General features: G+C 51.0%; 1 protein-coding gene across 4 annotated transcripts; it reads right to left on the reverse strand.

Moving 5' to 3' along the window:
- Positions 1-1,092: 1,092 nt before the first annotated feature.
- Positions 1,093-25,756, reverse strand: R3HDM4 (R3H domain containing 4). Of its 4 annotated transcripts, XM_067558995.1 has the most exons (8): positions 25,664-25,756; positions 18,634-18,788; positions 17,877-17,995; positions 11,637-11,760; positions 10,916-11,001; positions 8,552-8,637; positions 7,656-7,711; positions 2,692-6,081 (listed from the first exon to the last, which is right to left on the reverse strand). In XM_067558995.1, the coding sequence occupies exons 1-8, from the start codon at positions 25,726-25,728 to the stop codon at positions 5,978-5,980; spliced, it is 795 nt and encodes a 264-aa protein (XP_067415096.1). In that variant the 5' UTR covers positions 25,729-25,756; the 3' UTR covers positions 2,692-5,977. The 4 variants fall into 4 exon arrangements, with proteins under 4 accessions (XP_067415107.1, XP_067415096.1, XP_067415114.1 ...); XM_067559006.1 differs by lacking the exons at positions 2,692-6,081; positions 7,656-7,711 and adding an exon at positions 1,093-1,285; XM_067559013.1 differs by lacking the exon at positions 7,656-7,711.

Genomic DNA, 25,756 nt, shown 5'->3' on the forward strand with positions numbered 1-25,756 from the left:
GCAGGAGGTAATGCTTCTCCGCAATGGGTGGCAATCAGAGACCTCCAAAGGCTGTGTGGGGAGCCGGTAATTGGCAAGAGCCAGAGGACCGGAGCATGCACGTCACGGGGCTCTATCACACTGGTATCTTTAATGTCCTTGTGCCTGTGAATAAAGTTTCTTATTAGGGCCTGACTGTCCTGTGTCTCCATGCTCCATGGCAGTTTGCAAGGGGCTGAGGCAGCCCCGTCTGTCCCTAAGCAGCAGGGACCCCCGTGACATCAGTCCCACTTTCTGATTAGGCTGGAGGGCCAAACAGGCATCGCCCCTGGTTCCTTAGAGTCTGGATGCTCAGTGGCTACAGGCTGGTGGATATATCGGTAGGGTGTGGGCATGTGAGTGGTAAAGTCAGCGGAGGATGCGAGTGGCCCAGAGGGGCAGCGGTGTGGATGGATAGAGGGGCAAGTAGGCGACTGTCAGTGATCAAAGGGGACAGGGGCATGAATGAAGGAGGGAGGCAAGAGATAGACGGAGAACTAAAAAGAGTGGGTAAGTGGGCAGTGGGTGAAGAGAGCTGAAAGAGACTGACCCACTGGACAGAGAGATTGAAGGAAACGCAGGGGAAGGAGAGAGAAGTTGCTGACCATCAGAACAGCCCCATAGAGAAAAGAAGATTGAAAGAACAGCTGAGGAGCTGGCCCAAGATGTTCAGATTGTAGAGCCTTTTACTCTCAGCATCCTCCATCTTCCGATTCCATCAACTTTCCCCTCATCCCCTGACCCCAAGCCCAGGATATGCCACCAGCCCAGCACCCATTGCCAACCTGTCAACCCCCTATTCCCTGAGACGCCCAACCTCGGCCGTGGCCCTGGGCTCCATGGGCAGGGCCCGAGGGTTGGTCGTTCTGTTCAATGATTAATGCAAAGAGGGAAAGACTTAAGGAAGGTGTTCCAGAGGTGGGTATTCCTCAGCCTGGCAGCTGCCTTCAGCTATTAAACAGCGTGAACGTGCACAGACAGCCTGACTCCCTGCATTAACGCCCCTGCTGCATTTCCGGGCGATGCAAACCTTGTGCACCCCGGCACTACATTTATTAACCACGGCCGTCGTTGACTCCATTAATATGAGCACAGCGGAGCTGAGTGAGTTATGGCAAGGGCTGTTCACACCCAGACTCTCGGACGGAACAGGCAAACAAGTTGCAGAGCGACGTCCTCGCCCGCTGCCCCATGGAGTCGTTGTCAGGATTCTCGTCCGGTTGCTGAGATTCGCTCATGGCCAAGGCGGGCGCCTTTTCCTAGAACACTGTTAGCAAAGGAACGCAGGGCTCGTGCCTGATTGTCTGATAGCACTGGTGTGAGTCAAGACTTCTGAAGGAAGGTGGGCTGCAGGGTTCCCTTGCATGGAGAGGACCCTGCCCTTTAATCCAATCCACAGCCACCCCCGGCTTTCTCACCCTTCGGTTCCCCTCCCCCCCCCCCAGCTCTGATAAACCCCCTCAAGCTCAACCCGCACCCATTTGCTATCCCAGCCCTGGCCCTACTTCACCCACCCCAGCTTCTTTGCTGCATCATGCTCCTGACTGCAGCCCTGTTGCTCTTCAAGCCCTGAGCCTCCCACCAGCAGTGTAAGAAGGGTGCCACAAGGGGTGAGGTTTTTTGAAGTGGACCAAGAAGAAACCCCACCTGCCTTCATTGCCCCCTCTGCCCTAAACCAGGCAACATTCACCCCTCTGCTCAAGGCCCAGCATCACGGACCTGCCTCTATACCAGCCACCAGGTGGGTCTGCCTCTCGCCGTGAAGAGTCACATGCCCGTGTAGAGAGCCAAGATACTGCGCAATGGGGTCCTGCAAAGTGGGAGGCGGGGGAAATCAGTCCTGACCTAATGAGGGGAAAACTCCCATGCCTCAGACCCAGCAGGACCACATTGTAACAGGCAGGCTTGGCCAAGGGGCTAGAGTGCCTGGGGCCAAGCCAAGCAGATTGCCCGAGCCCTGCCCAAGGGGAAATCAGGCAACTGCCCCTAAAGAGCAGAAGGTAGCCACAGCGGTGGAAAGAGCCAGGCTTATGTGGCGATAAAGCCCAGCTGGGGGAAGGGCCAGAGACAGCACCAGGTGGAAAGTGCAGAGGGTGAGGAAAAGGTCTTCCAGGAGGGAGGCTGAGGCAGGACCCTGATTAAGCAGAGGGGAGACAAGGGACCCCCAGAGGAACATAGAGGCTGGGTAGGAAGAGGGCCAGGGAAAACATCTGTTTAGTTCAACTGGTAGAACGTGTGAAGAGACAAGGTCTCTTACTGTTAAGAAAACAAAAACAGAAAAGGCACTTTACAAATTGTACACAAGCACCTTTAAGAAAACCAGGTGGGCTGTGTCTAGTAGTTTAAGAAATCAGCTACTAGGGAGGACAGAGCTTTTGTGTGGTAGACTGAGTGAAAACACAATTTACGCCTATGTCAGTTTCTCAATAGCCATGACATGAAGTGGATTTAAACTGCCCAGCTAGCACCTTTTCTCTTTAAATAGAAGATTGGAGAATGCTCCAGGGTTTCTGATGGAGTTTCTTCCAGTTCGAATGATTCACAAGTTAATTGCCTCACATCAGAGTACAAGATATTCCATTCACGTCCTACATCTCTTCCTAACGATGCCACCCGTGAACACTGGCTTGGGCAGAAAGCGACCGCGTTTACATGACACACGAGCAGATGGGATGACTCTGGAGCACCATGATTTATTGACTTGTACACACATCTTCAACAGCTAAGGCAGCTCAGAAGGAACCTTTTTTTTTTTTTCTTTCAGCTCAAGCCCCAGTTTTGGCCTCTGGTTTACAGCAGACTAAAGCCTTACAGATTCCACTCACGCCACACGTGGATTTGCTCCACACGGCAGGTAAAGGCTGCAGTATGAACAGGTGACGGCCCTTTAAACAGAGGCAAGAGCTCGGGCTGGATTATGCAATTTACACAAGTTTTAAAAAATCTTTAAACATTCCCGGAAGCATGGCACGCAACAGCCATACGCACGTTACAATCCACAGCATGTTCCTGCCCAGGTGGTGGACTGCACAGAGGCACCGCTGGTACCAAGATCGCTTTGGTTTGCATCATCTAACCAGACCAGGTCTCTCAGGAGCACGGGCTGGAGACGCAGCGTGCAGAGATGGCAGGAGGGGAAGCCAGGCCACAGGGCCTAAGGGAGAGCAGAGCAGGGAGTCTGGCAGAGAGCCAGGTGTCTTTTCTGCCCAGAGCAGCTCCCAGGATGGTGCGAGGGTTTGACACACAAAGCTGCTTCTATGGGAGGTCAAGTGCTGCAGTCTGCTATGCTGCATTGTCCAGATACCCCAGAATCCCCACACCTGGGACAGCGCTGGTGTCAGGAGCAAGTTTGTTGCTGACGAGATTTTTTTTGCCGAAAAGTTTTGTTTTTTTTAAACACACATCAAGCTGGTTTACAAGAGAAAAGGAGATGTCAATGGCTCCTGATTCTCCACCCACTCGGGGGAAAGCCAGCATAGCTCCATTGGCAGCAGTGCAGCCACTCGTAAATTTACACTGGTGCTCAATGAGAAGAGGGGAAATGGGCCTGATCCTCCCCTGCCCAGCCGTCTGTGGGCCTAATTCTGGTCACTAACCGGTATGAATCAGGAGTAACTCCAGTGAAATCAACAGAGCTACACTAGAGCGGAGAAGAGAAGAATCATGCCCTGTCCCTGTGCAGAGAGTACAGGACGTGCTCTTCAGTCAGGGCTCTCTGCTACTCACACCAGCAGAGAACTCCCCTATGGGAGCTTCCCCTCCCCTCTTCGTACTGGTGTGATCAGTGACACAGCAGAGCAAGGTAGCGAACCAAACCTGACACCTCCTTTTAAACCAGCTGCTATATACAGGTAAGAGCAGCTCTCGATACGCACCAAATTAAACACACACCAACATGTAGCATACATATTAAAACCCACAAACATCCACATGGGCTCGTTGCGGCACGACAGAGGTGGAAACCGAGCCATTTAAACTGCGCCATGATATAAACCGCCCCCGCCTCCCCCCCCCGCGATGCTCCTGGCAGACCCAGGCAGCACAAGCTGTGATGTTCAGCTCAAGCCACCCAGCTACCCCAGTGAGCAGCAGGGCTGCCGAGGGTCTGGATTACATCCCACGTACACAGACACAAATTGGTATAAAAGACACACTATTATATTTATAAAAGACCCCTCACTGCAGAGGAAGCCAGGCCTTTGTGTTAATGTCTCATTGATAACTTGCACCGTTCCAGAGGACTGTTTGCTTGGTGCAAATCTGCAGGGAGGCATTAAACAATGGGCTAAGTTACTCCCACTCAGGTCTGGTTCCCCGGACAGCTTCTCTTCTTAGCGTCTGTACGAACTAACGGACAGCTCTCCCCAGTACAAAACCAAGCAGGCGGATTCTTCAGCCAGCAGGGCAGGGCGGGGGCGCTGAGCCTTGCCTGGATACTTAATGGAGCCAGACCCTTTTTACAAGTGCCAATGCACGCATTCGGTTGGATCTACGCCCCCTATCTAGGGCTGAGCCCGCTATGTCCTCGCTGGGCTGGTTTAAAGCACTTACTCAGTGGGGGGGAAAACAGGGTTAGGCACAAACCAAGCCCCCCTCTATTAAAAGCAGTCCCGCCCACCAAAGGCTGGTGTCTTCGGTGGTAACTGACCCAAGACTGCTCCCCTGCCGCCCTGCTTCCTGAAATGCAATTTACAAGGGAAATACTCCAGGCAGCCGCTGGCCATTCAGGTCCTAACTCAGCAAAGCGCTTAAACTTTAAGCATCCGCTTAAGTGTTTGCTGAGCTGAGGGATGAGACCAATTCAGACGCTCAGCTGCAAGGTCAGAGCAGCTGAAATGCTAAGAGCCAAACGGAACTGTTCTGTCACAAAGTACTGCTTCCAGTTCACACCGGGGTGAAGTCAGAGTCACACCAGGACGGAGTGTGCGTGTGTTTGAAATTAGCTGGTTTATAGACACACGCTTCCAGGGAGCACATCTACGGCTGGGAGACGCCTAGCCCCACCCTGAGCACGGCACTGGGCAGCTGGCCTCCAGACTGGTCTCGCATCTGAAGTGTGACGATATTGTGCTGCAGCATCCGGTCCTGGAGTCCCCCTGCCAAACGAAGAGGCCCATGTGCCAGAGTAATGATGGCAGGGTTTGGCCGGAAGGGGCTGACATTACAGGCCCATCTGCACTACTCAAGAGCTATCTTGTTCCCCCAGCACAGTTAAAAGCATAATTCCATTTTCTGTAAAACAGGACTTCAACCATCACCCTGAACCATGCTGGATTCTCAATCTGTAAAACGTAAAACCTATAGCCACCTACACGCAGCAGGGGAAACTCACGGAGTCAGCCCCTACCACCCACACCCAGCCCAACCACTAGGACTCTGCCCACCTAGAGCGAAGGCCTCAGCCTCCTAGCAGCCCAGCTGCAAGAGGCCGGGAGCCATGGGAACAGAGGCAGCCGTGAGGACGTGTTGAGAGGGGGTTGGATGCTTGAGCACAAGGCAGGCTGACGTTTTGTGCTGTCCAACAGGTGGCTCCAGCCTTGCCAGGCACCGCTCCGCAGAGCAGAGATGGTGCCTTCCACTGGGTGCCGGGAGCAGAACGGAGAAGCCCTGAGTGGAACCATGACCATCATCAGGGGGAGGAATTTGGAGACCTCCTGTGTTGCAGTAGCTTGTGCCACAGGGGGAAGGGACAGCGGCAGCTGCAGGAGGTGCCTGCAGTGCTCAACAGGGATGGGAAAGATATGCTTTCCTATCTTGAAGCAGGGCGCACGGATCGGGGCTCTAACCCGCTACACAAACCCACCCGCCAGTTAGGCTGTTGTAGAAGAGCAGAGAATCGCCCGCGAGGGTGGGGACCAGTCCCACTTCTAGGCTAAGGACTGAGTAGATGACTAGCCGGTATGGGGATTGTAGAAGCCTTCAGAGCACCAAGCAGGGGGTGGGACATCTTCCAGGTCTATCAGCTCATCTGCTCCAGGTAGGCAGACAGCAGCAGCTCCGGGGGCAGGAAGACTCGGTGTTTGTTGCTCACTTTCATTTGGCGTTTCCCTTCCAAGTCAGAACCTGGACGGAGAGAGGAAGGCGTTTAGAGGGGAATGTTTTGGAGCCAGATCACACCATCATCTCTCACGCAGCCAGATCTAACATCACAGGGTTAGGTTTGAGGACCATGCGGAAAGATACAGTGCGCTTCCACTGACTCCCCCCAGCGATCAGACCAGGTGGGTCTCGTTAGTTCCAATCCAGGGGGATAAAGGATAAGAGTGCCTGAAGCAGAAGGTACCAGAGGCATGGACAAGCGTGTCCTGCATGGAGAACAGTGCAGCAACAGCCGTGTTCAGGAGAACTCGTAGGCAGAGGCTTGTGTTTTGTTACTTAAGGAGGACGTTTCGGGGGGCTGGGCAGCTAAGTTGATAAAATGCAAGCCCCAGAGGGGGTCAGTTTGAGCCAGACCCAGAATGTTTGTGTGCACTGTTTTAAGAACAGGACAGGAGCACACGTGCTTGCAGACCCTCACAATGACCTCTCAAAGCACGTCCCAGAGAGAGGCAGGGATGGTCAGCCACATTTTACAGATGGGGAAACTGAGGCACAAAGTGACAGTATGACTTGCCTCTGGCAGAATTCGAAACCAGTCCAGCCCACATCTGAGCCGCTAAACCAGAGTGTCTCCCGGCTGTGGGGTGCTGTATTCCCAGTGAGGATTCGTACGTGCTCATTTCCAACAGAAAGTCAGCCTCATCCCAGGAGCTCCCTTCGAGCACAGACAGCACACAGCATGCCCCGCTCGCCCATAATGCCCTCCAGACACTCCTCTGCTGTCTCCTGGTGGCTGGACCAGCTCACTGCCTGGAAGGGAGCGGGCCACAGACAAAGACTGATGCTGCAAGAAACTGACTGGGCCAAGTGAATAGCTGGTTGTTTTGAACCAGCTGAGCCAAAACTCCAGATGAACATGTGGAAGGATGGCAGCATTTTTCTCACTCACCCAGAGCAGCAGCCAGTTGCGAGATCAATTCCAGGACCACAGCACTTCTCCCAAGGGCTTGGCACTGCAGTGGGATGGCGAGTCTCTGGGCCAAACTCAACCCCTGTATAGGCTGCAGCAACTCCCACTGACTTGCTGACACACCAGAGTGAACGTGGTTCCCAGCCCACCAGCCAGGCCACACAACATACTCCATCTCCGTCAATGCACACCCCGCTAGCTGTAAGTGGTGCTGCAGCTTGGGAACAGATTTTCATTCCCCCATCCACATGCTGGGCTGGAGGGTGCATGGAGAGGGACGGCAATTGATGATGCAGAGCAGGGAGGGAAGCTCAGCCCCGGACAAAGTCGAGGGGGTTGCGAGAAGACTCATTGAGCTGTGTAATTAAGCACCGAAACAGACATCCCAGGCTGCACAGTGATGCACTGGTTCAGCCGGGATTAGAATGCTGAAATTCCTGGCTCCCAGCCCCATGCTCTGGCCACTGCTGCAGCGGAAGTTGCAGGCAGCGTACTGCGATACAGGGCAGAGTTATCTAGGAGCTGCAGGGGAAGTCTCAGCAGGTTGGGAGGAGGGCGGGGAGGGAGAGGGCTTAGGTGGAGAGGAGCGATAGCAGATGAGAGAAGAGAACCAAAACAAGGCTCTTACTAGCAGAGACGAGGTCCATGTACTGGCAGACAGCATGGAGAAGCAGCCGCTCAAAGCTGGAACAAACAAACCAACCAGGCTTTGGTCACAAGCGGTTCTCAGGTCAACCTCTCAAAATCCCCATGTGCTTCCTCTGCCTTTACTCGCCATCATCAGAGTTCACGGATCAGAGACTTCACAGCATGTTATGCCGCCTGCAGCCAACAAGCTACCAGGGTACGCAACCTCAGGTTTGAGCTAATCCGTCCATCTCTCTTTAAAGAGGCTGGGCCAGTTGATTCCCTCTCCAGCCAGCGGTCTCAGATCAGATCTGACTCTTGAGGTATGTTTATGCTGCAGTCAAAGGCCGGGGGCTGGCCTGCGTCAGCTGGCTCAGGCTCACAGGGCTATAAAATTGGTGTCAACGCAGGGCTTGGGCTGGAACCCGGGCTCTGAGAACCCATGAGGGGGGAGCGTCCCAGAGCCTAGGCTCCAGCCCAAGCCAGGACATCTACATCTCAATTTTATAACCCCACAGCCTGAGCCCCACAAACACGAGTCAGCCAACACGCGCCAGCTGCGGGTGTTTTACTGCAGTGTGGACACGCCCTCATTTGGGAGCTGGAAGGCAAAGGGCTGGACTCGAGGGGATGCGGACAGAAGCCGCCGGTCCCCACGTCTCCATTGCAACTCTGAAGAACTTGAGTCAAATGTCACTTCCTGGGGCAGCTCTGTCCGGTTTGTGCCTTCAGTCAACAAGATCAGCCCCAAGATCCCATTTATTGTCACACACACCCAGGGACCTAATCACCAAGTGGGAACAAGCTCACGCAGGAGTCACTGTGCAACCCCCACCACCCCCCTCAGGACAGGAGCAATGGCGCCCTGGCGTCCCAGCAGCAAGGAAGAAGGATTACCTATTGTCCATCATTGCTGTGTAGACAGAGTGAGGGGTGACAGAGAAAAAGGCCAGCAACTCCTCCTCCAGACACTCCAGGGTCCCCTGCAAAAATAAGAATCAAGTGGGGAGGGTGACAATAGAGCTGAGAAGCCAATTTGCAACTCAAAAGCACCATCAGGTCACCAGCTGCAGGCTAGAAGACGGGCGCATCCAGTCGACAGAACGCCACGAGTTCCTCAGACATCTCCCTGTGAAGTGGACGGTTGCCAAGACATTGTGCCTTCCACAACCCCAAGCTGCCAACTCCCGGGCCTATGTGGTTTTCGTTCCCTACAGGAAGTCGTGTTCTCTTGTCCGCCAGAAGCTACCGCCTCACCTGTCCTGGCGGGGAGCGGATGCACGCTGCTGTTCACAGGGACTGGACTCCAGGAACTTCTCTGAATTTGTAATCCGAGCCAGGTTTGGAAAAAAATAAAGAAAATGTAGCTTTCTGGATCTGACCCCTAAACTGGTGGCAGATCAGCGAGCCCCAGTAGACCAGGCCTAGCTCCCCTGTATCAGAGCAGGTGGGCCCATCTGAGCAAATTAAAGGGAGGCAGGTGGGCTACACCTGGGGCTGTAAAGGCCTGTCAGAGGGGAAGCAATGGAGGCAAGGGGCCAGCTGCCCAGGAGCTGCTGTGCTACAAGAGTAACAGAGCTGGCTGGGAGTGGGAATCTGCAAACTCTTCTGGCTCTGGGCTGGGACCACCTCTCCCTGCATATGCACAGCACCTAGCGCAATGGGATCCCAATCTCTGCTGGGGCTTCTAGGCTCTCCTGCAATACACAGCATTTAGACGGATGTTCGATGGGGATGGGATGGAGGGAAATTTCATTCTCTGCGGCACAAGGCAAGAAAGAATCCCAGAGCAGCAGCGTTCAGCTCCATAGCTGGTGAAGAGCAACTAAGTGCTGGTATGTTTCCTCTTTCTAGTCTCCCCCAGTAAATATTTATATTCGCACTAACAAGTGGGCAGCAGCTAAAAAGTTTTCAGGATGTTACTCCAGCCTCTCGCTGCCTGCCCCTGAGTATAAGCAGCAAGCAGCTACAACACAGCTCTTTAGAGCACCGTGACCGAGGAAATTAGCAGTACACATCACTTCAATTGGAGAGCACCCTGGAGCAGCAACACCTGGCACAAACTGGGGCTGCTTTTAAAAGCAGGTGCTGAGCAGAGGCAGCATTAATACCGACCAAGAAAATTATAGCCCAGAAGAAACGAAACAAAGGCAGCTGAGCCCAAGCAACCGTCGGTAACAAGGGATAATTGTCTGTGTACGCCTTCTGCTATGCCGATTTATACCAGATTAAGTGTAACGTCTTCCTCCCTTCAACGGAGGTGCATCCTGGGAACGTGCACCTGGCACATGAAGCCTAGATACCCTTTTGCAGCCTTCATTCATTTATGCCAGTCTCTTCCCCACCCGCTTCCTAGAGAGCTTGCTCCACTCGCTTCACGCGGGCGCAGGGGCCCATGAAAAGGACGTTGGAGAATCGAAGTCTAGTAGAGACCCCTTCTTCCTCTGTGGCGAATCAGGGGCAAGGGGTCGGATGCCTGGAAGGGTAAATCCTCCCTCTCCAGAATAGGAACAGCACAAGCTGTAGCCGTGGGAGCTTCCCCGCAGCAGCCTGCCAACGCCCCTCACGCCTACACGGAGCGACCTACGGATCAGACGAGCGTCATCTCAGTGCCCCAGCTCATTCCTGAGCTTCCCTCCGCTGAGGTTTATTAATGAAGGGAGGGCAACGATGGCAGTGATTCGTGTGATGTGGACATCCCAGGAGCTAGCCAGAGACCTTGGAGATACTGGACCGCCTCCCGACCCCCCCAGGTCACTGAACAACCAGCAGATGGCAAGATTTAGTCCTTCCTGACCTGGGTCCCATTGAAACCTAGACATTACAGGCACCATTTTCCTCCGCTCCCAAAATCCCTGATCTCTGAGCCGCTCCGCTCTTGAACAGACCAGATTTCTCTGGCCACCCCTGCAAGCCCACCTCGTCTCCCTGGGTTCCCGCTCGCTTGTGCGGCCTGCATCGCCCCCTCCTCCCTGCTCTTTATTAGCGAGCTGGCTAGGTTAAAGCTAGTGCAAGTCCACGAACACGAGCTGCAAATCACACGCCAGCTGCAGCACAGACCTACTCTGGAGTTGCAAGATGCATCATCAACAGGAACCGTCAGAACTAGCATTGGCTTGATTTACTGGACAGAAGAGGCATGTGGGTCCCTGGCCCTATAGGAAACTTCTAGTTCTAGTTGGGAGCTTCCGGCCCAAAGAGCAGAGTAGCTCAAGCCAACCCCGGGTTGATCACCTGACCAACAACATGACAGGGACTCACCATGGGGATTCTGCCTCGTCTCAGCTTAGTGCGAAGCCGGCGGCTGATGCGCTGGAAACATTCGTTTGGCGTGTAAGCGGGATGCTCTGGAGGAAACAAAGAAAAAGAGGCAGATTCACAGAACCTGCATTCCCAGTTCTGTTCCAGGGATGTTACGGTGGCACACGTAACCCTCAAACGTTGCCCTCAAAGCTTAGAAAAACCCAGCAAATGCCGAGTTAAGGTCGCACTCCTCAAACAAGGCGCACGAGTCACCTTAACTCTGCCCCAGTGGGGACATCAGCCAGGCATCTTCTCTTTGTAGCTTATAAAGAGCATAAGCAGCAGCAGCTTCCTCCCCACCAGAGCATCTCCAGTGAAGGGGCATGTTGAGGGCAGCATAAACAAGGGGGATCTGGAACAGGAAGAGGCACGGCTGTGACAGTCACCCCAGTGATCCCCTTCTGCCATATGCCTGGAGTCAGGGAGCCATGAGTTGCCTCTCCTCTGTCTTGGACTAGCCTCAGCACCAGAGCAGGGCTGAATTTACCCCCACAGCTCTGGGTGGCAAGACCTGCCCCATGGGCAGACACTGGATAAATCTAGGATCAATATTAACTAGCCCCCTGCTGCTCCTTTCAGCAGAAGGTCAGGCTGCTGTGCTTCTCCAGCACTGTGTGGCGTAGGAGATAGATGTGAGCAAAGTCAGCCCTGTCCAGCCTTCCCTTCCCCTCCTCTGTACCTTTCCACTTGTCCTCCTCTTTAACAGGGGGCTTCCTCTTGTGCTTCTTCTTCGCCTCCTCCTCTAGGTAGAGCAGAACTCTCTCCTGTTCCTCACCAGACCGATTCATGAAGTCGTTCCAGATCTGCCAAGGGAAGGCACACCACAACTTCAGTGTAGACGTGTGCAGTGGATTCCAATTCAGTCACTAGAACTCGGCCACTTCAGGTGTTGAAGCCACATGCAAAGTTGCGGTCTCCAAGCACCATTTGAAACTTGGATAAATTACTGCCTCCCCTGCCCGCTTGTCAGAGGGGGCAAATCTGCTCAGTGAAGTCCTCTGCCAGCCTAGAAAAGCCACAGCATGCTAGGAACAGAGATGAACAGACTAGTTCACAGGGAGAGCTTTGCCTGCCTCGCCCCGCCCTTGCAACAATGCCTGAGTTACACCCAGAGGGACTAATCTGCTACGGCCTCTCCACTGATGGGAGTGGCAGCAACGCAACCTCTCGAGATACGAGCTCCAAACTATGATCCGGTAACACCGGCTCTGAACTGGCAACTCATTCATTCTGGATGCACTCAAGGTGTCCATTCTGGTTCTAGAAGTTCTGCATGGCCCCAGTTGTGGCAGTGATCACCCTCCAGGCTACTCTGCGGTAAGTTCCTGGGGCTGAAAACTCTGGAACCAGTGGCAGAATATTCTCCGAAAGGGCTTCGGACTTTGCTCCTCTGACCCATGGAGTATTCCAGGAGTCCCTGCAAGACGCATCTGTTTGGGTCAAGCTGTTCACTGACCATCAGATTGTTTCGGAGATACGAAATGCAGGTTTGCTGTCTTTTTAGACTTTACGTTTAATTAAAAAACACCATTTATATGTAGAGTCCAACCATGTGCTGATGTGATGGTGCCATTTATGAAATCCAACTGATCTCAGAGCTGAACCTTAATTTATGCCTTCTCACCCATGCACACTTTGATCATAAAAGGCTACCTACATGCTGAGTTTATTACAGGTTTTAGTCCTGCATTCACAGCCCCAGCCTTGCCCCTGGATCTTGGATAAATTGGGGTAGAGATCAGCCTTCTCTGCATTAAAAAGCACCCATGAGCAAGCTGATGCTGTATTCTATCTGTCATGGATCCCAAGGCCAGAAAGGACCATTGTGATCTTCTAGTCTGTCCTCTTGCAGAACATGGGCCAGAGAACTGCCCCCACAATAATCCCTAAAGCAGAGCTTTTAGAAAAACATCCCATCTTGATTTAAAAACCATCAGTGATGGAAAATCCACCACAACCCTTGGTCAACTGTTCCAATGATTAATTACTCTGTTAAAAATTTACACCGCGTTTCCAATCTGAATTTGTCCAACTTCAACTTCCAGCCGCTACATCATGTTATACCTTTCTCTGCTTGTTTGAAGAGCCCATTCTTAAACATTTGTTCTCCATATAGGTACATAGACTGCTCATGTTCAGCTGATTATCCACATCTTCCCACAATCTTTTTCAGAGCCACTCTTTCCCATGATAGAGTCCCCCGTTCAGTAAGCATGGCCTACAGTCTTTGCTCCTAAATGTATAGATTTGCATTTAGCCCGATTAAAACCACAGTGTTTGCTTATGCCCCGCTTACCAAATTACCACTCCCCCAATTTGTCTCATCAGAGAAGGTTTTACGATTTCTTCCAGGTCATTAATAAAAATGTTCAATAGCGTAGGGCCAAGAACAGACCCCTGCAGAATCCTACCAGAAACACACCTGTTCAATGATGATTCAAAGTTTACAATGACATTTTAAGATCTATCACTTAGCCAGCTGTTAATCCATTTAATGCATGCTATGTTAACTTGATATCTTTCTAGATTTTTTTTTTTTTTAAATTAAAATGTAGTGTGGTACGAAGTCAAATGCCTTACACAAGTCTAAGTAGATTACATCAACACTTTTACCTTTATCATGCAAATTTGTAATCTCATTAAAAAATAATCAAAAGTTAATTTGACGTGATCTCTCTTTTATAAACCCATGTTGATTGGTATTAATGATACACCGTCTTTTAATTCTTTATTAATTGAGTCAAATATTAACTGCTCCATTACCTTGCCCTGGACTGACATGAAACTGAGAGGTCTATCATTACCTATGTCATCCCATTTACCCTTGTGACATGCAAGTTATCTGGACCTGCTGATTTAAAATGGCCTAACTTTAGGAGCTGCTATTTAACATCATCCTGAGATACTAATAGAATGGAAAAGGTGTTATTTGTATGATATGACTACCTCTTTTTCCCCCCCAAATACAGAACAGAAATATTTATTGAACATTTCTGCATAATTATTGACAATTCTACCAATTCCATCTACTAATGAACCCAATACCCTAGTTAGGATTCTTTTTGTTCCTAATATAATTAAACAACTCCTTCTTAGTGTCCTTAACTCTGCTGGCTAGAGATTTCTCCTTGTGTCACTTTGCTTCCTTTATCAATTTTCTACAATTCCTAGCTTTGATTTATATTCATTACTCTCAACTTCCCCTTCCATTTGTTATGTTTTTTTAATTTTTATATTTTATAGCTGCCTTCACTTCCCCTCTAAACCAAGTCATTTTTAAAACCAACATAGCCTTCTTCCTCGATTGTAACTTTTGGGACACGTAGTAAAGTGTTCTTAAACAATTCCCAATTATCATTCACTTTTTTTTAATTAAATTCTTCTTCCAAGATGATTGGGCGCATAAGTCTTCTGTATTGTGAAACTGGCCTTTTTAAAGCACTAAATACTATATATATGCTGTTGGTTTGCACATTATCAATGTGATCAAGTCCGGATCACTTGTTTCTAAGCTATTCTTAAATTTTAGTTCTGTGATCAGTTCCTCTTTATCTGTCAAGACAAGGTCTAATGTAGAATTCTCCCTTGCTGGATGCAACACTTTATGAGTTAGGAAATTGTCATCTCTAATATTTAGAAATTTCACAGATGTGTTATTACTGACAGCATGAAATCTCCAGCCTGTGTGATTCAAACTGAATGCCCCCCCATGATCATGCAGCTTTTTTCCTTTACACATTATAGGCAGGTGCGTGAAGAGATGGTCATCCTGTTCCATAGAGTGATTTGGTGGTCTGTACCAAACACCAGCTAATACCCCACCCTGTGCTTTATCTGTTAGGACACTGATCCATAAGCATTCGACATCATTTTCTTCCAAGTTATCTGTGACTCGAAAACAGACTTCTGGAGCCTACCCAGCCTTAGAGAGACATCTTGGGTCTTGATTGTGGGCAGACAGCACAGCATCCTGTTGTCGGCTCGTCCCTTGCAGAACGTTCTTCTGATTCTTCTGAATATTGAATCCCCAGCAAGGATGGTCTTCCTCAGATGGTTGGACTCTTTGTGGACGAACCTGATTATCTCCCTCTGTCTCCCCCACCCACAGGTTGGTCTAAACAGCCATTCACATGTGCATCCTGCACATCTCTCCATCCCTTTGGACCAGCTGGTATCTTGAGAAGTATTTTCTTCAGGTTTCCCATGGCATCGATTGGAAGCTTCTAGCTGTGTGGAGTTCCTTCTGGTCCTCTTCTCTCTGGTGCTCACAGCCTGCCCATCCTCATCGATCCCCAGCTGTGGAGAATGCTGCTGTGACCTCTTGCCTCTGCTGGTTACACATTGCGAGGTCTCCTCTGATTCCTTGGTGGCCAGCTCCTTTCTTCCTTGAACCTGGAGTACTGATATGCCCTGAACCTGGCTGTCTAGGAACTCCTCAGCTTCTGATTCTCAGTAGCATCTCTACTTCCCTCTCCAATCCAAGAACCTTCTTCCTCAGGCACAGCCACCAACTTGCACTTCATGCACAGAAAGTGCCTTTTGGCTTTAGGCAGGAAAGAAAACAGGACACATCCGCAGCAGGTCACCACCACTGGCCACCTCAAAATCGCCTCCATTCATGGCTCTCAAGTACACCCAGCAAGTGACTTTTCATGCCAAGTCTCCCTGCTTAGCTCAGCCCTGCCCCTCACCACCAGGCAGCAATCACCCACTCAGACGTCAGCCTGCCCAAACACACCACTCACCAAGTCCCGCTACCTCTAAGCACAGAGTCCGCAGCTACCGCTGCCGATGCTCTCCGGTTAGCTGCCTCTGTTCGTGTGCAACGTTAAAAGCCTAAACAGCTAAGATAGGAGAGAGAAAACAACATTTCCAAACTTCTTGTTACAAAGCAGGTTGCTACATCTTGCACAGCTGATTGCATGATGGAGGTTTGGCAAGAGACCTATTTGGACGGACGTGTCAGAGCGTCACACAGGGCTGAATACCAGACACAAGCCAGCTCTTGGATGCTGCAAGTGACAAGAGTGACACAGAAGGGCCAGGCAAGGCAAGCCTTGACTTAGCAGACACCCGTTTAGCAGGAAGAGCCGCTTGCTTCGATACAGCACTTCCCGAAACGGACAGCACCTCTGAGTCAGAACCTGAGCAGGAACTAGGTCGGCACGGGAGTTTCTGATGGCCTCTGCAGATCTAGATGGAGCGTCGCATGTCGGCCTATGGAGCATCTAGAAAACTGCAAGTTCCACTGTATGAACTCTGCCCACTTGCTGGGCAGACGGAGGCTTTCCCTGGTATGATCACGCATCAGGCAGTGTGTGGACAGCAGCGTTCTTCTAGCTGTTTGTGTTTACAGCCGCCTCAGCTAATTGTGGCTCTCACACCTGGGGAACGTCTCAAATGCCAGGGCTTGAGACTCTGAAGAATTACTTTGCTTGGAGGAAACACCCCCCTCCCCCTCCCCCGGGCAGCCTGGTCTGAATGGGCAATCAAATCGGTGAAGCGTGCAGTGGGCATAACAGCTCATTACAATCTCCTACTCCAAGCAGCAGCCAGTAAAGTCCTTCCCTGGTTAATTACCCATTTAATCACCTCAAAGAGAAATTATTCTAGCATCCCCGGGATGAGAAAGACAAAAAACAGAAGCCGCCCTCTAACTAAGCTTCTCCAATGATGCGTCCGCAGCATCCGTTCGTCATACAGTCCCGGGGGATGGGAAGGCAGATAGAAATCGGCCTTTACTGAGCTAGTCAATAGCGAGCATTAAGGCGGCAGAGTTTCTTCACAGCTTTTAACTTCACTGCCCTAACTGAGGAAACCGTCGCATTCACTAGTGAACGGTGATGCTGGGAGGCAAGTCCCCTTCCACATTCAGCTCCAGTCGGGCTCCTGAGTGTTTCCTGGCATAGGCCAAGCCCACCGCTGCGACAGGCCCCAGAGGAGGTAAGCTTGTCTAAGTGCAACACTGTCTACATCACCCCCCGGGAACTTTCCTTCCACAGGGGAATTATCTTCTTCGGGGTAAAGAAAAAAAAGCTGCCGTTGCCTCAACCCACTCCCTACCCTCACCAGCCCATCAGCTGAAGCCTGTTTCTGGACAAAAACAGACCCCAGTGTGAATTAAGACATGGCCTCCCTTCCCAATATATAAATACTCCAGTGATCACCCCAGGATAGGCCCATCGTAGGAGAGTCTGGAGCTCGCACCTTAAAGATGATCTCCAAGGCCCCTGCCCAAGGGAAGCAGGAGAAGGCACATCGCAGCACTTCCGCAGACGGTTGCAAACTCCCCCGTCCAGCCTAAAGATCTCCTGGTATGAATTTCCGCTGCCTTTGAGGGCGGACATGGAGCCTTGCTCCCAGCCAGAGTCAACCCAAGACCCCCAGAGAACCATCGCAGCACAGATCTCCCCATGCCTGCCAGCCTGGCCTGCAGAAGACCACGGCTAAACTGTGCACACGAGGCATTGTGCTGAATTTGGATGCCAGCACTTGGCTCTCAGATGTGCTTGTTAATTACGTATGAAGCAAAGGCTCCACCCCACTCCGGAGCCCCTGGGGCACCCTTGGAAGGGCAGGATAGAGGCCTTCTGTGCACTTTAAGGGGCTATAAAAACACCTTAGGCCCTAGTCTCCATCACTTGCAGACCATCCAGACCCGCTGGCAGCGTGGACTAGTGGGCCAAGATCAAGGATGGGAACCAGGAACTCCTAAGTGTTAATTCTGGCTCCAAGGCAGATTCACTGTGCAGACCTGGGCAGGTCACTTCCTCAACAGCAGAGAGGCTGAGTGTTAGCCAGTGTTTGTTCCTATAGCCCCTGAGTTACCGTTACGGGACGCTTTACGCCCAGGTTTGACGGTGTGAACCTGGCGAGTAGGATTGCCCAGGGCACGGGGCAGGTTTGGGAGCACACCTACCTCCATGTACATCTCGTTGTTGCAGGCCTCGGCGAAGGTGCTGGGGGCAGCAGGGTGAGCGAGTTCCCCGTCCTCATTCCCACATTCATCCCGCTCCAGCAGGGTCAGCAGGTACCGAGCTAGGAAACAGAGCCCTTCAGAAACAAGGAGTGGGAGTGCCAGGCACAGCAGCTCTCAGCAAGAGGGCTTCTGATCACTGGGAGAAATTCCAGCTCGACTCCCAGCGTGGGGCTCAAACGCTGGCACAACACAAACCCAGCAGCACACCACAGCTGGGACTGGGGCTGTGGCTGGACAGGACAACGGAGAGAAATATATGGGGAGCCTTTTATATAAGCAGCAGCACCACATTGGCCAAGGCTTGCACAGGTGACTACACAACCTGACACCTTAAAGGGACCTGAGTTCAGAGGGTGACTGCTCAGCACTTTTGGAAGTCAGGTCTCTTTAAAAGTGTCTCAAGGTGAGTACTTCCCCGTGTTACTTTTGAAAGCCTTGGCCCATTGGTACCGAGGGCTCCATGCAGTCACCATTGCAGTGACTTGATTTAAGCTATTCCAGTCACGTACCAGTCCCACGGCACGGAGGAGCCGCGCGAGCGCCGGGCCAGTTTCCACCAGCCTCACCCACCAGGAGCGGTCCCTTGTGCCGCAAGCAGCTCCCACTGAAACAGACCCGACTACCCCAGCGGTAAGAGACTGCTTAGTGCAGACAAGGCTGGCAGAGGCAGGGCAAGAGGAAAAGGCTTGATTCTTACTGTTCTCCAGCCTCTGAAGGCTCTTGCGCCCTTTGGCCCTTGGGATGAGGTCGGAGTTGCGGATGGCCTGGTTGATGTAGTATTGCTTCCGTTTGGAGGGGGAGAACCTCTTGGACGGGGAGCTCCCCAGAGGAGGCAGGCAGTCTTCAATCCTTCTACAGAGAGACAGAGAATACATTGCAAGAGGTCCTACCTGTTCAGGGGCTCCGGTCAGATCTAGCAAGGTTTGGCACAGCTGGAAGATTCAGGGGAGCTAGGGCTGGAATAGTAAGAAGGGGCTCTGGGGTGGATCGGATCAGCTGTGAATGGGGAGCAAAGGGCTAGAAGAGCAGCAGGCCTGCAGGTCCGAATTGAGGGCCATCACAAGAGCCGTGTACCAGGAACCAGGGCTGGGGTAGAGGTCAGAATTAAGACACATCAGCAGAGCTATGGGGGAGAGGAGGCAGCAGAGGGAAGCCCGGATGACACCTATTCTCATCAGGCTTTGTGCCAGCCAGTGTCAAATTCACCCAAAGCTGCAGTCAAAAAAGGACTCCCAAAACAACCACCTCAGTTCCTCGAGGCTTCGAAGTCCAACTTGATTAGACAGCTTCGGTGGCCGTGAAGCAACAGCAAGATTTTATGGTCAACTCTGCCAACATGCAAGGAAACAGAAAGCCTGGTTCTCAGCAGAACCAAGACAAATTTCACCCAGTGGCACCTCTGCTTCTCAAGTACCCCTAGACTGTTATTAGAACCTGCCTAGCAGCTCAATGAGCAGTTAGAGAATGTGCCATTCTGGGGGGCTAGACTGGGAGGGCAAGTCTTGACAACCAGCCAGGGGAGCAATCCCCAGAGGAACGCATTCAGTTCTGCTACACCAGTGTAAATCCAGAGGAATTCAACTGGCATTCCTTCTGTAAGAGTAAAGGGAGAATTAGGCTCAGAGATTTCTTGATATTCCTTGGTATGATGCATGAGTGAATGAACTAAGACAGCTCCTTCCAGTAAGGGGTCACTACACCAAGCCCTGATTTATGCTGCTGCTTCTATTAACGGCCCACGGGGCATCAGCCGTAGCTGCTGACTCTTTGCACTTCGGCAAGGATCTCAAAGCACTTCAGAAACGTTAAGTATTGTCTCAGTTTGATAGATAGGCAAACAGCCATCCGGAGCACTTCGGGCCTGCTCTGTAAGTTTTGCACTAGTGTAACTATTTTGGTTAGGGGTGTCGCTTTTCACCACAATCGTTATACCTGTACAACAGCCCTAGTAAGGATGCAGCTCTACCAGTAGCAAGGTGCCTTATACCAGTCTATGTTATTGCTGTCAGGGAAGGGGAAAAAGCTAGGCTGCTTTAAGGTGCCTTTAACTGCCTCCACACTGGGGCAGTGCTACTTGACCTGTACCACTGCAGGCAAAGCACTAGTCCTTGTCTGAACACTCAAGTTGTAAGTCACAAAGCAGAGCTAGGACAAGAACTGAGGCTCCTTCGCCTGATCTACAATGATAGATAACCCTGCCCTGACCCCTAGAGAAAGCATGCACATCTGGACAGGAAATCCATTTAGAGAGAAAGCTACAAGCTGAATAAGTTGCCTGTACAGCCATGTGAAATTAGCATATAAATGCCAGACAGGGAAATAGAACTACTTGACCTTCAAAGTGAAGGTAACTGATAATCAAATGAGAGAGTCACCTGCTACCGCCCTGTGTGATACAAAGCAAAATTATTCTACCCACATTAGCCGGGCTGCATGCCAACAACCAGCTTTATTGCAATCTGAGCATCTAAAGCACCATAGAAAAAGACACCACTTTGATATACTCACACACCACAGGCTTCTTGGCTTTTATTGATCATATAAATCTATTTTGAAGGCCAGGGTTTTTATATTATGCACAGACACACACGGTCTAGCTCAGGGACAGTCTATTTTTTGTCAAGGTCCAAATGTCTTGCGCGACAGACTCAAGAAAAAATAATAAAAAAATAATGATAAATAAAAATATTTCAGGGTTTGTTCAAAAGCATCTGGCAGTCCAGATTTGGCCCACAGTCTGCTTATTGACTACCCCGGTCTAGCTGAACTTCCTGGCAAAGATTAAACCCAAGCATGAGTTTAAGAGGGTTCACTGAAGGTCTAAATTGACTGTTTCCCTTTAAGAACACAAGAGTTTCTACCTGATTTTTTTTTTTAAAACCTGCCATTGTTACCATTAGCATCCCAGAACACCACAATTTAAAATGTTGGCAGATTTTTTTTTTTTTTTCAGTCTTTGTGCATTCGGCAGAAGGCTGTGTGCCGTCAGTTTCACTGTTTGTTTCCCCTTTTGTTTGTGTGGGTTTCCTTTCCACTCAGCAACAGGAGACAGACATTCTAAAAAATAGGAAAATTGCACAGCTGTAGAAAAAATTGGCAGACAGGCAGATCTAGCATCTGAAACTACTTTCAACTGTTTGAAACAAATTACATTTCAGTTGCTTCTTTAAGCAGAGGCAAGTTTACAAGCTTGTGGGAATAGAGGACCACCTCTTCCCACCTGTGATACTTCCTCCAGTTACTACACCTGGCTTTGTCTCATTTGAGGTCCTGCTGTTCAGACCCACTGGAGCCTTATGGGGCAAGGACGACAAGGGTAGCCATGCAGCATCAACCGGGTGAGTCACAGTGTTATGAGTTTAGGGCTAAAGTTTATGCTCACTTTAAATACATATCCTAGGCCTGGATACTGCAGATCGGAGACCACCTTTCTCTCTCTCTCATGTCCCTCCAAGGCAGTCGGTGGTTGTCTTTTTATCCATCCTCATCTGAATCAGGCCAAGGGCAGAGACCCCCTTCGTTCTAGGACTCCCTTCCTGCAACAGAGCCAGTAGAGTCCCACTGCAGCTGCCTCTGAGGCCTTTCTACTTGCCCCATCTCTGAACTCATGGACACAGAACTAGACTGGGAGTCAGGAGACCCGGGTTTTGCACTTGGCTTGGCCGCCTGCTGCAGGAGTCACTTCATGCATGCCTCAGTTTCCCCACCTGTAAAATGCGGATAATGATGGTGACCTTCCTGCGTAACGGGCTTTGAGATCTGCTGGTGAAAAGCAATGTAGAAAAGCCAGGGATTATTATTCTATTCCTGGCTCTGCCACCCTCCCACCCTTTGCCTATCTTGTCTATTTAGATGGTGAAAATCTTGTGCCCACTGAAGTCAACAGGAGTTTTGCCATGGACTTCAACAGATCCAGGATTCTGCCCTAAACTCTTTGGGGGCAGAGACAGTCTCTCACTACGTACAGCACCCGGCGCAACAGGGCCCTGATCTTGTCTGGGTGTTACCATACTCCAACTCACCTCGCTTTGACCCATTGATCTCCCCTTGCCAATCCATTTCTTTCTGCCCAGTTTAATCTGTGCACTGGGGCCCTCTGACTCATGAGCCCAGGTGGTTTCACTTTGTTCGTATTATCGATAACATCCCAGATACTCATAAAATCCCCATCTCAGAGTATGTCACAGCCCAACTGGGCGCAGGTTGAAGAGAGATTTGAAATTCATGACTCAACTTAATTTAAAAAGACTTAAAACTTGCCCCAACCAGCACTGTGCTAGTGTCTGAGACCACACCAGACACACCCAGCAATTGTCATCGTAGGCTAAGTTTGATGTAAAGAGCAAATAGCATAAATGACAAAAAAAAGCCACATTACGTTTCTAATAATCCCAGGTATTCTTAAGAAAAGAACACAAGAAATTGTAATGCAGGTTGTATTTTGAAAGTGTCCCGTCTGAATCCTGAAGTCTGACTACACAGAAGGGACAGACCTCTGGGTCCTGCAATCAAAGCAACTGCTGTCTGGGTCATGCTAACAACACAGTGCATAAGGAAGGTTGGCCTCATGTTTAAGGCACTGGAGTGGGATTCAGGAGATCTCAGTTCAATCCCTGGCTCTGCCAGTGATTTCCTATGTGGTCTTAAGCAAGTCATTTAATGTATCTGTGCCTCAGTGTCCCCATCTATAAAATCAGGATTAGAATTCATCTTTCTTGTTTAGATTGTAAACTCCTTGGAACACGGGCTGTCTCTCTCTATGTGGCTGTATGCACCTTGCGGATAGGAATTCTCCATGCTACTGTGACTAATGCTGGCTAAGACTTCCACAAACAGATGGGTTTGATGGGTCAAATTCCCAGTGACTGGCCAGGCAAGGGGAACATTTGAAGCTCTGGTGCTTTAGCTTTAAGAGTCCTGCTGAGTGGTAGCTTGAGGTCAATAACATAGGTGGATGTTGTAACCCTCCACGTGTGCTTATTCATAAAGGGGAAAATGCCTCTCAGTTATAGCTACAGGAATACCCTAGTTCTGCCACTCTGATGCCCACTACACATCCCCCTCATGAAATGTATGTTATGTAAATGGGGGCATCGGCCCAGCTATCCCACCATCTGGAAGACGGGAAGGCTCTGGCGGTAGGTTACCAGCTGCAAACAGCACAAAGAAATGGGATGAGGGCTAGGTTTTTATTTTGCCTCCATGTCCTGATTTTTTTCTTCAGTGAGACCATACCAGGGAGAGAATCTCTATTCCGTGTGGCAAAGAGTTCTTCAGGCCAGAGATATCCTCTATGCCATCAGCTTCCCCCAGAGAAGCTGCATGCTGCTGTTCTTCAGCATCACAGGGCTGACAGCCATGCTCCTAGAGAGTGTAAAATCTCACTCAACTGTTTCTTATTCTAAGAGTCAACTCCTTCTCAGGTGTGAGTTAAAAATGGGGAGTAGAGGAGCAGAGACAAAGCTCACAGAAGTGTGCTGAGTAAGTCACTGCTCTGGAGTCCAGATCTAGCAATGGCATAAACAGTCCAAGCTTCCAGCCATTCGAATAGTTTGAGCTCTTGCTAAAGCAAGCCCCAAACCTCACAATCCCAACATGCACATGGCAGATTTCCACATCATTGCTCAAAACCAGTTCTTTAAAGGCTCTTTCTCTCTCTGGGCCCAGCTTTGCTCACAAGATGTGGATGATAATGTTAACTGAACTCCATAAAATATTTGGTTACCTTGGTTGAAAGGGGATATAAATGCAGAGCATCCTCAGTGTAAACAATAATTAGCTAATTATCCCAGTAATAATCCTATCTCCCTTATACACCCAATGCTTCCAGCCAAAAAATAATAGGAAAAAAAAAAAAAAAAAGGTCTTGTAGTACAAAACAAAGCATGTTACCATTTCCTGAGGTTCATCTAACTCAGCTGCTTTCAGCCTTTTCCATACTCAGGCCCCATTCCCCCCCTTTACAACAGGAGCTTTCAGGGACTTTGCCTGTTCCCATCTAACACTGACAGACTACAGGGTAGTTACAACACCCCAAAGTCCATTTAGACTCCCAGGTTGAGACCCATGGTCTAACACCAGTGCTGGTGGACAGCCAGAGGTCTGATTCTCCTTTGTCTTAGACTCAAAGGAAGGATTGTTTAGTGCTAAAGTCCAGAACTCAGGAGACGTGAGTTCAATTCCCTGCTCGGACACACCTTGGACAAGTCACTTAGTCACTCTGTGCCTCAGTGTCCCCTCTCAAATGGAGGTGATGATCCTTCCCTACTGCCCTGGGGTGTTGCAAGGGTAAATACATTAAGTTTCAGATACTATGGGAACGGGGGCCATAGAAGTACCTGCCCAAAGCCTGGCCTACACTTAAAACTCAGACAGACCTGGAGTGTGAAAAATCTATACTAGAGTGCCATGGCTATGCCGACCTCACACCCCCAGCGCAGACGCAGCTAGGTCAATGGAAAAATGCTACCATCACTTGGGGAGGTGGTATTACTACAGCGATGGAAAAACCCCACCCCATCCATCACTGTTGGCTGCGTCTACACTCCGGGGTTATAGAGACCACATCTATGCTGCTAGACAGACCATGCTGTCATTTACCCCTTTTCCAAATGAGTGGGACGCAACCATTCCGGTTGGTGAGATAATATCCACCTAGCACAGGTGCAGTAGGTGCAAAGCAGGGAAGAACTGGGCTGGGGAATCGTACAGGCAAGAGGCCTAGGGGTTGTCTACATAAGACAGCGGCACTGGTTTTTTATTTCAGGGGGGAGGAAGAGCTTCTACACAAGAATCTGTCAGTTTAATTTAAACCAGAGCCACTTCTGCAGGCAGACAAGGCCTTGTCCTTTCACGGCTGGAGTGGGTCACAGAGGGGCTAGACCACAGGCCCTGTGGAGGTTCAAAGAGGCCCTACCCCGGAAGGCTTTGCATTCCCTGGGCGTGGATCAACAAGTCCGGGGGAGGAGGGAACCGAGAGGTGACTTTCTATCTGTCACCAGGACGGAAGTGGGGAGGGAGGAGGCAGTGGCCTTCGCCCCTGAGCTGGGAAAAGCAGGTACGGGGCCAGGGTGGCCCTAAATGAGGCAGAGGAAACCTGAGGCTGTTCCCCTCTATCGGTTCTTCGGCCAGCCTCCTCCCTGTGGATCTGGGCACCTTCCAGTCCTGCGTTTAGCACCAGGATGGACATCTGTCATGGGCCCAGTCATGCGCACTCTGGGCTCGCCCCCCCCCCAGTCTGTGCAGGCTGGCACCACCTGGGGACTAGAAGACTGGAGCGGTTCTGGTTTAACCCCTATTTTCCCTGAAGGGAGAAACAAGGGGGAATCACCCTCTAGTTACCCAACGGGGGAGTTCCTCTTGTTTACCAGAGAAGCAGGAAGAAGAATAATCATCATCAACAGGGGGGAGCGCTGACCCCCCCCCCGGGAGGGGGAACTGACCACGCGTGGGGACTGACCCCCTCCCTCTGCACCCCCCACCCCAGGGAAGGGGGGAGGGGAATCTCTCCTACGGGGGAGGGAAACACCCCCCCCATATCTCTCCTCCCTGAAAGGGGGGGGCTATGGTCGCCCTTGCCTGGGCAGGGGACCCCCCCGGGGCAGGAGCCCTCCCCTGGGCATAGGGGAATCCCCCCCCCGGCTGCTCCGCTCTCCCCGGGCGGGGGGCTCCGGGCCTGGACCGCCCCCACCCCGGCTGCCCCGGTCCCGGGGGGGTCCCGCACTCACAGGTAAGGCTCCTCCGGGGCCTGCCCGCCTGCGGCCCGCCGCTCCCGGCCCGACAGCAGCACCATGGCTAGGCCCGGCCGGCCGGCGACGCGG

The sequence above is a fragment of the Emydura macquarii genome, unplaced genomic scaffold, assembly GCF_026122565.2.
Source record: "Emydura macquarii macquarii isolate MOO-44397 ecotype Brisbane River unplaced genomic scaffold, CSIRO-AGI_Emac_v2 contig_306, whole genome shotgun sequence".
Classification (NCBI taxonomy): domain Eukaryota; kingdom Metazoa; phylum Chordata; order Testudines; family Chelidae; genus Emydura; species Emydura macquarii.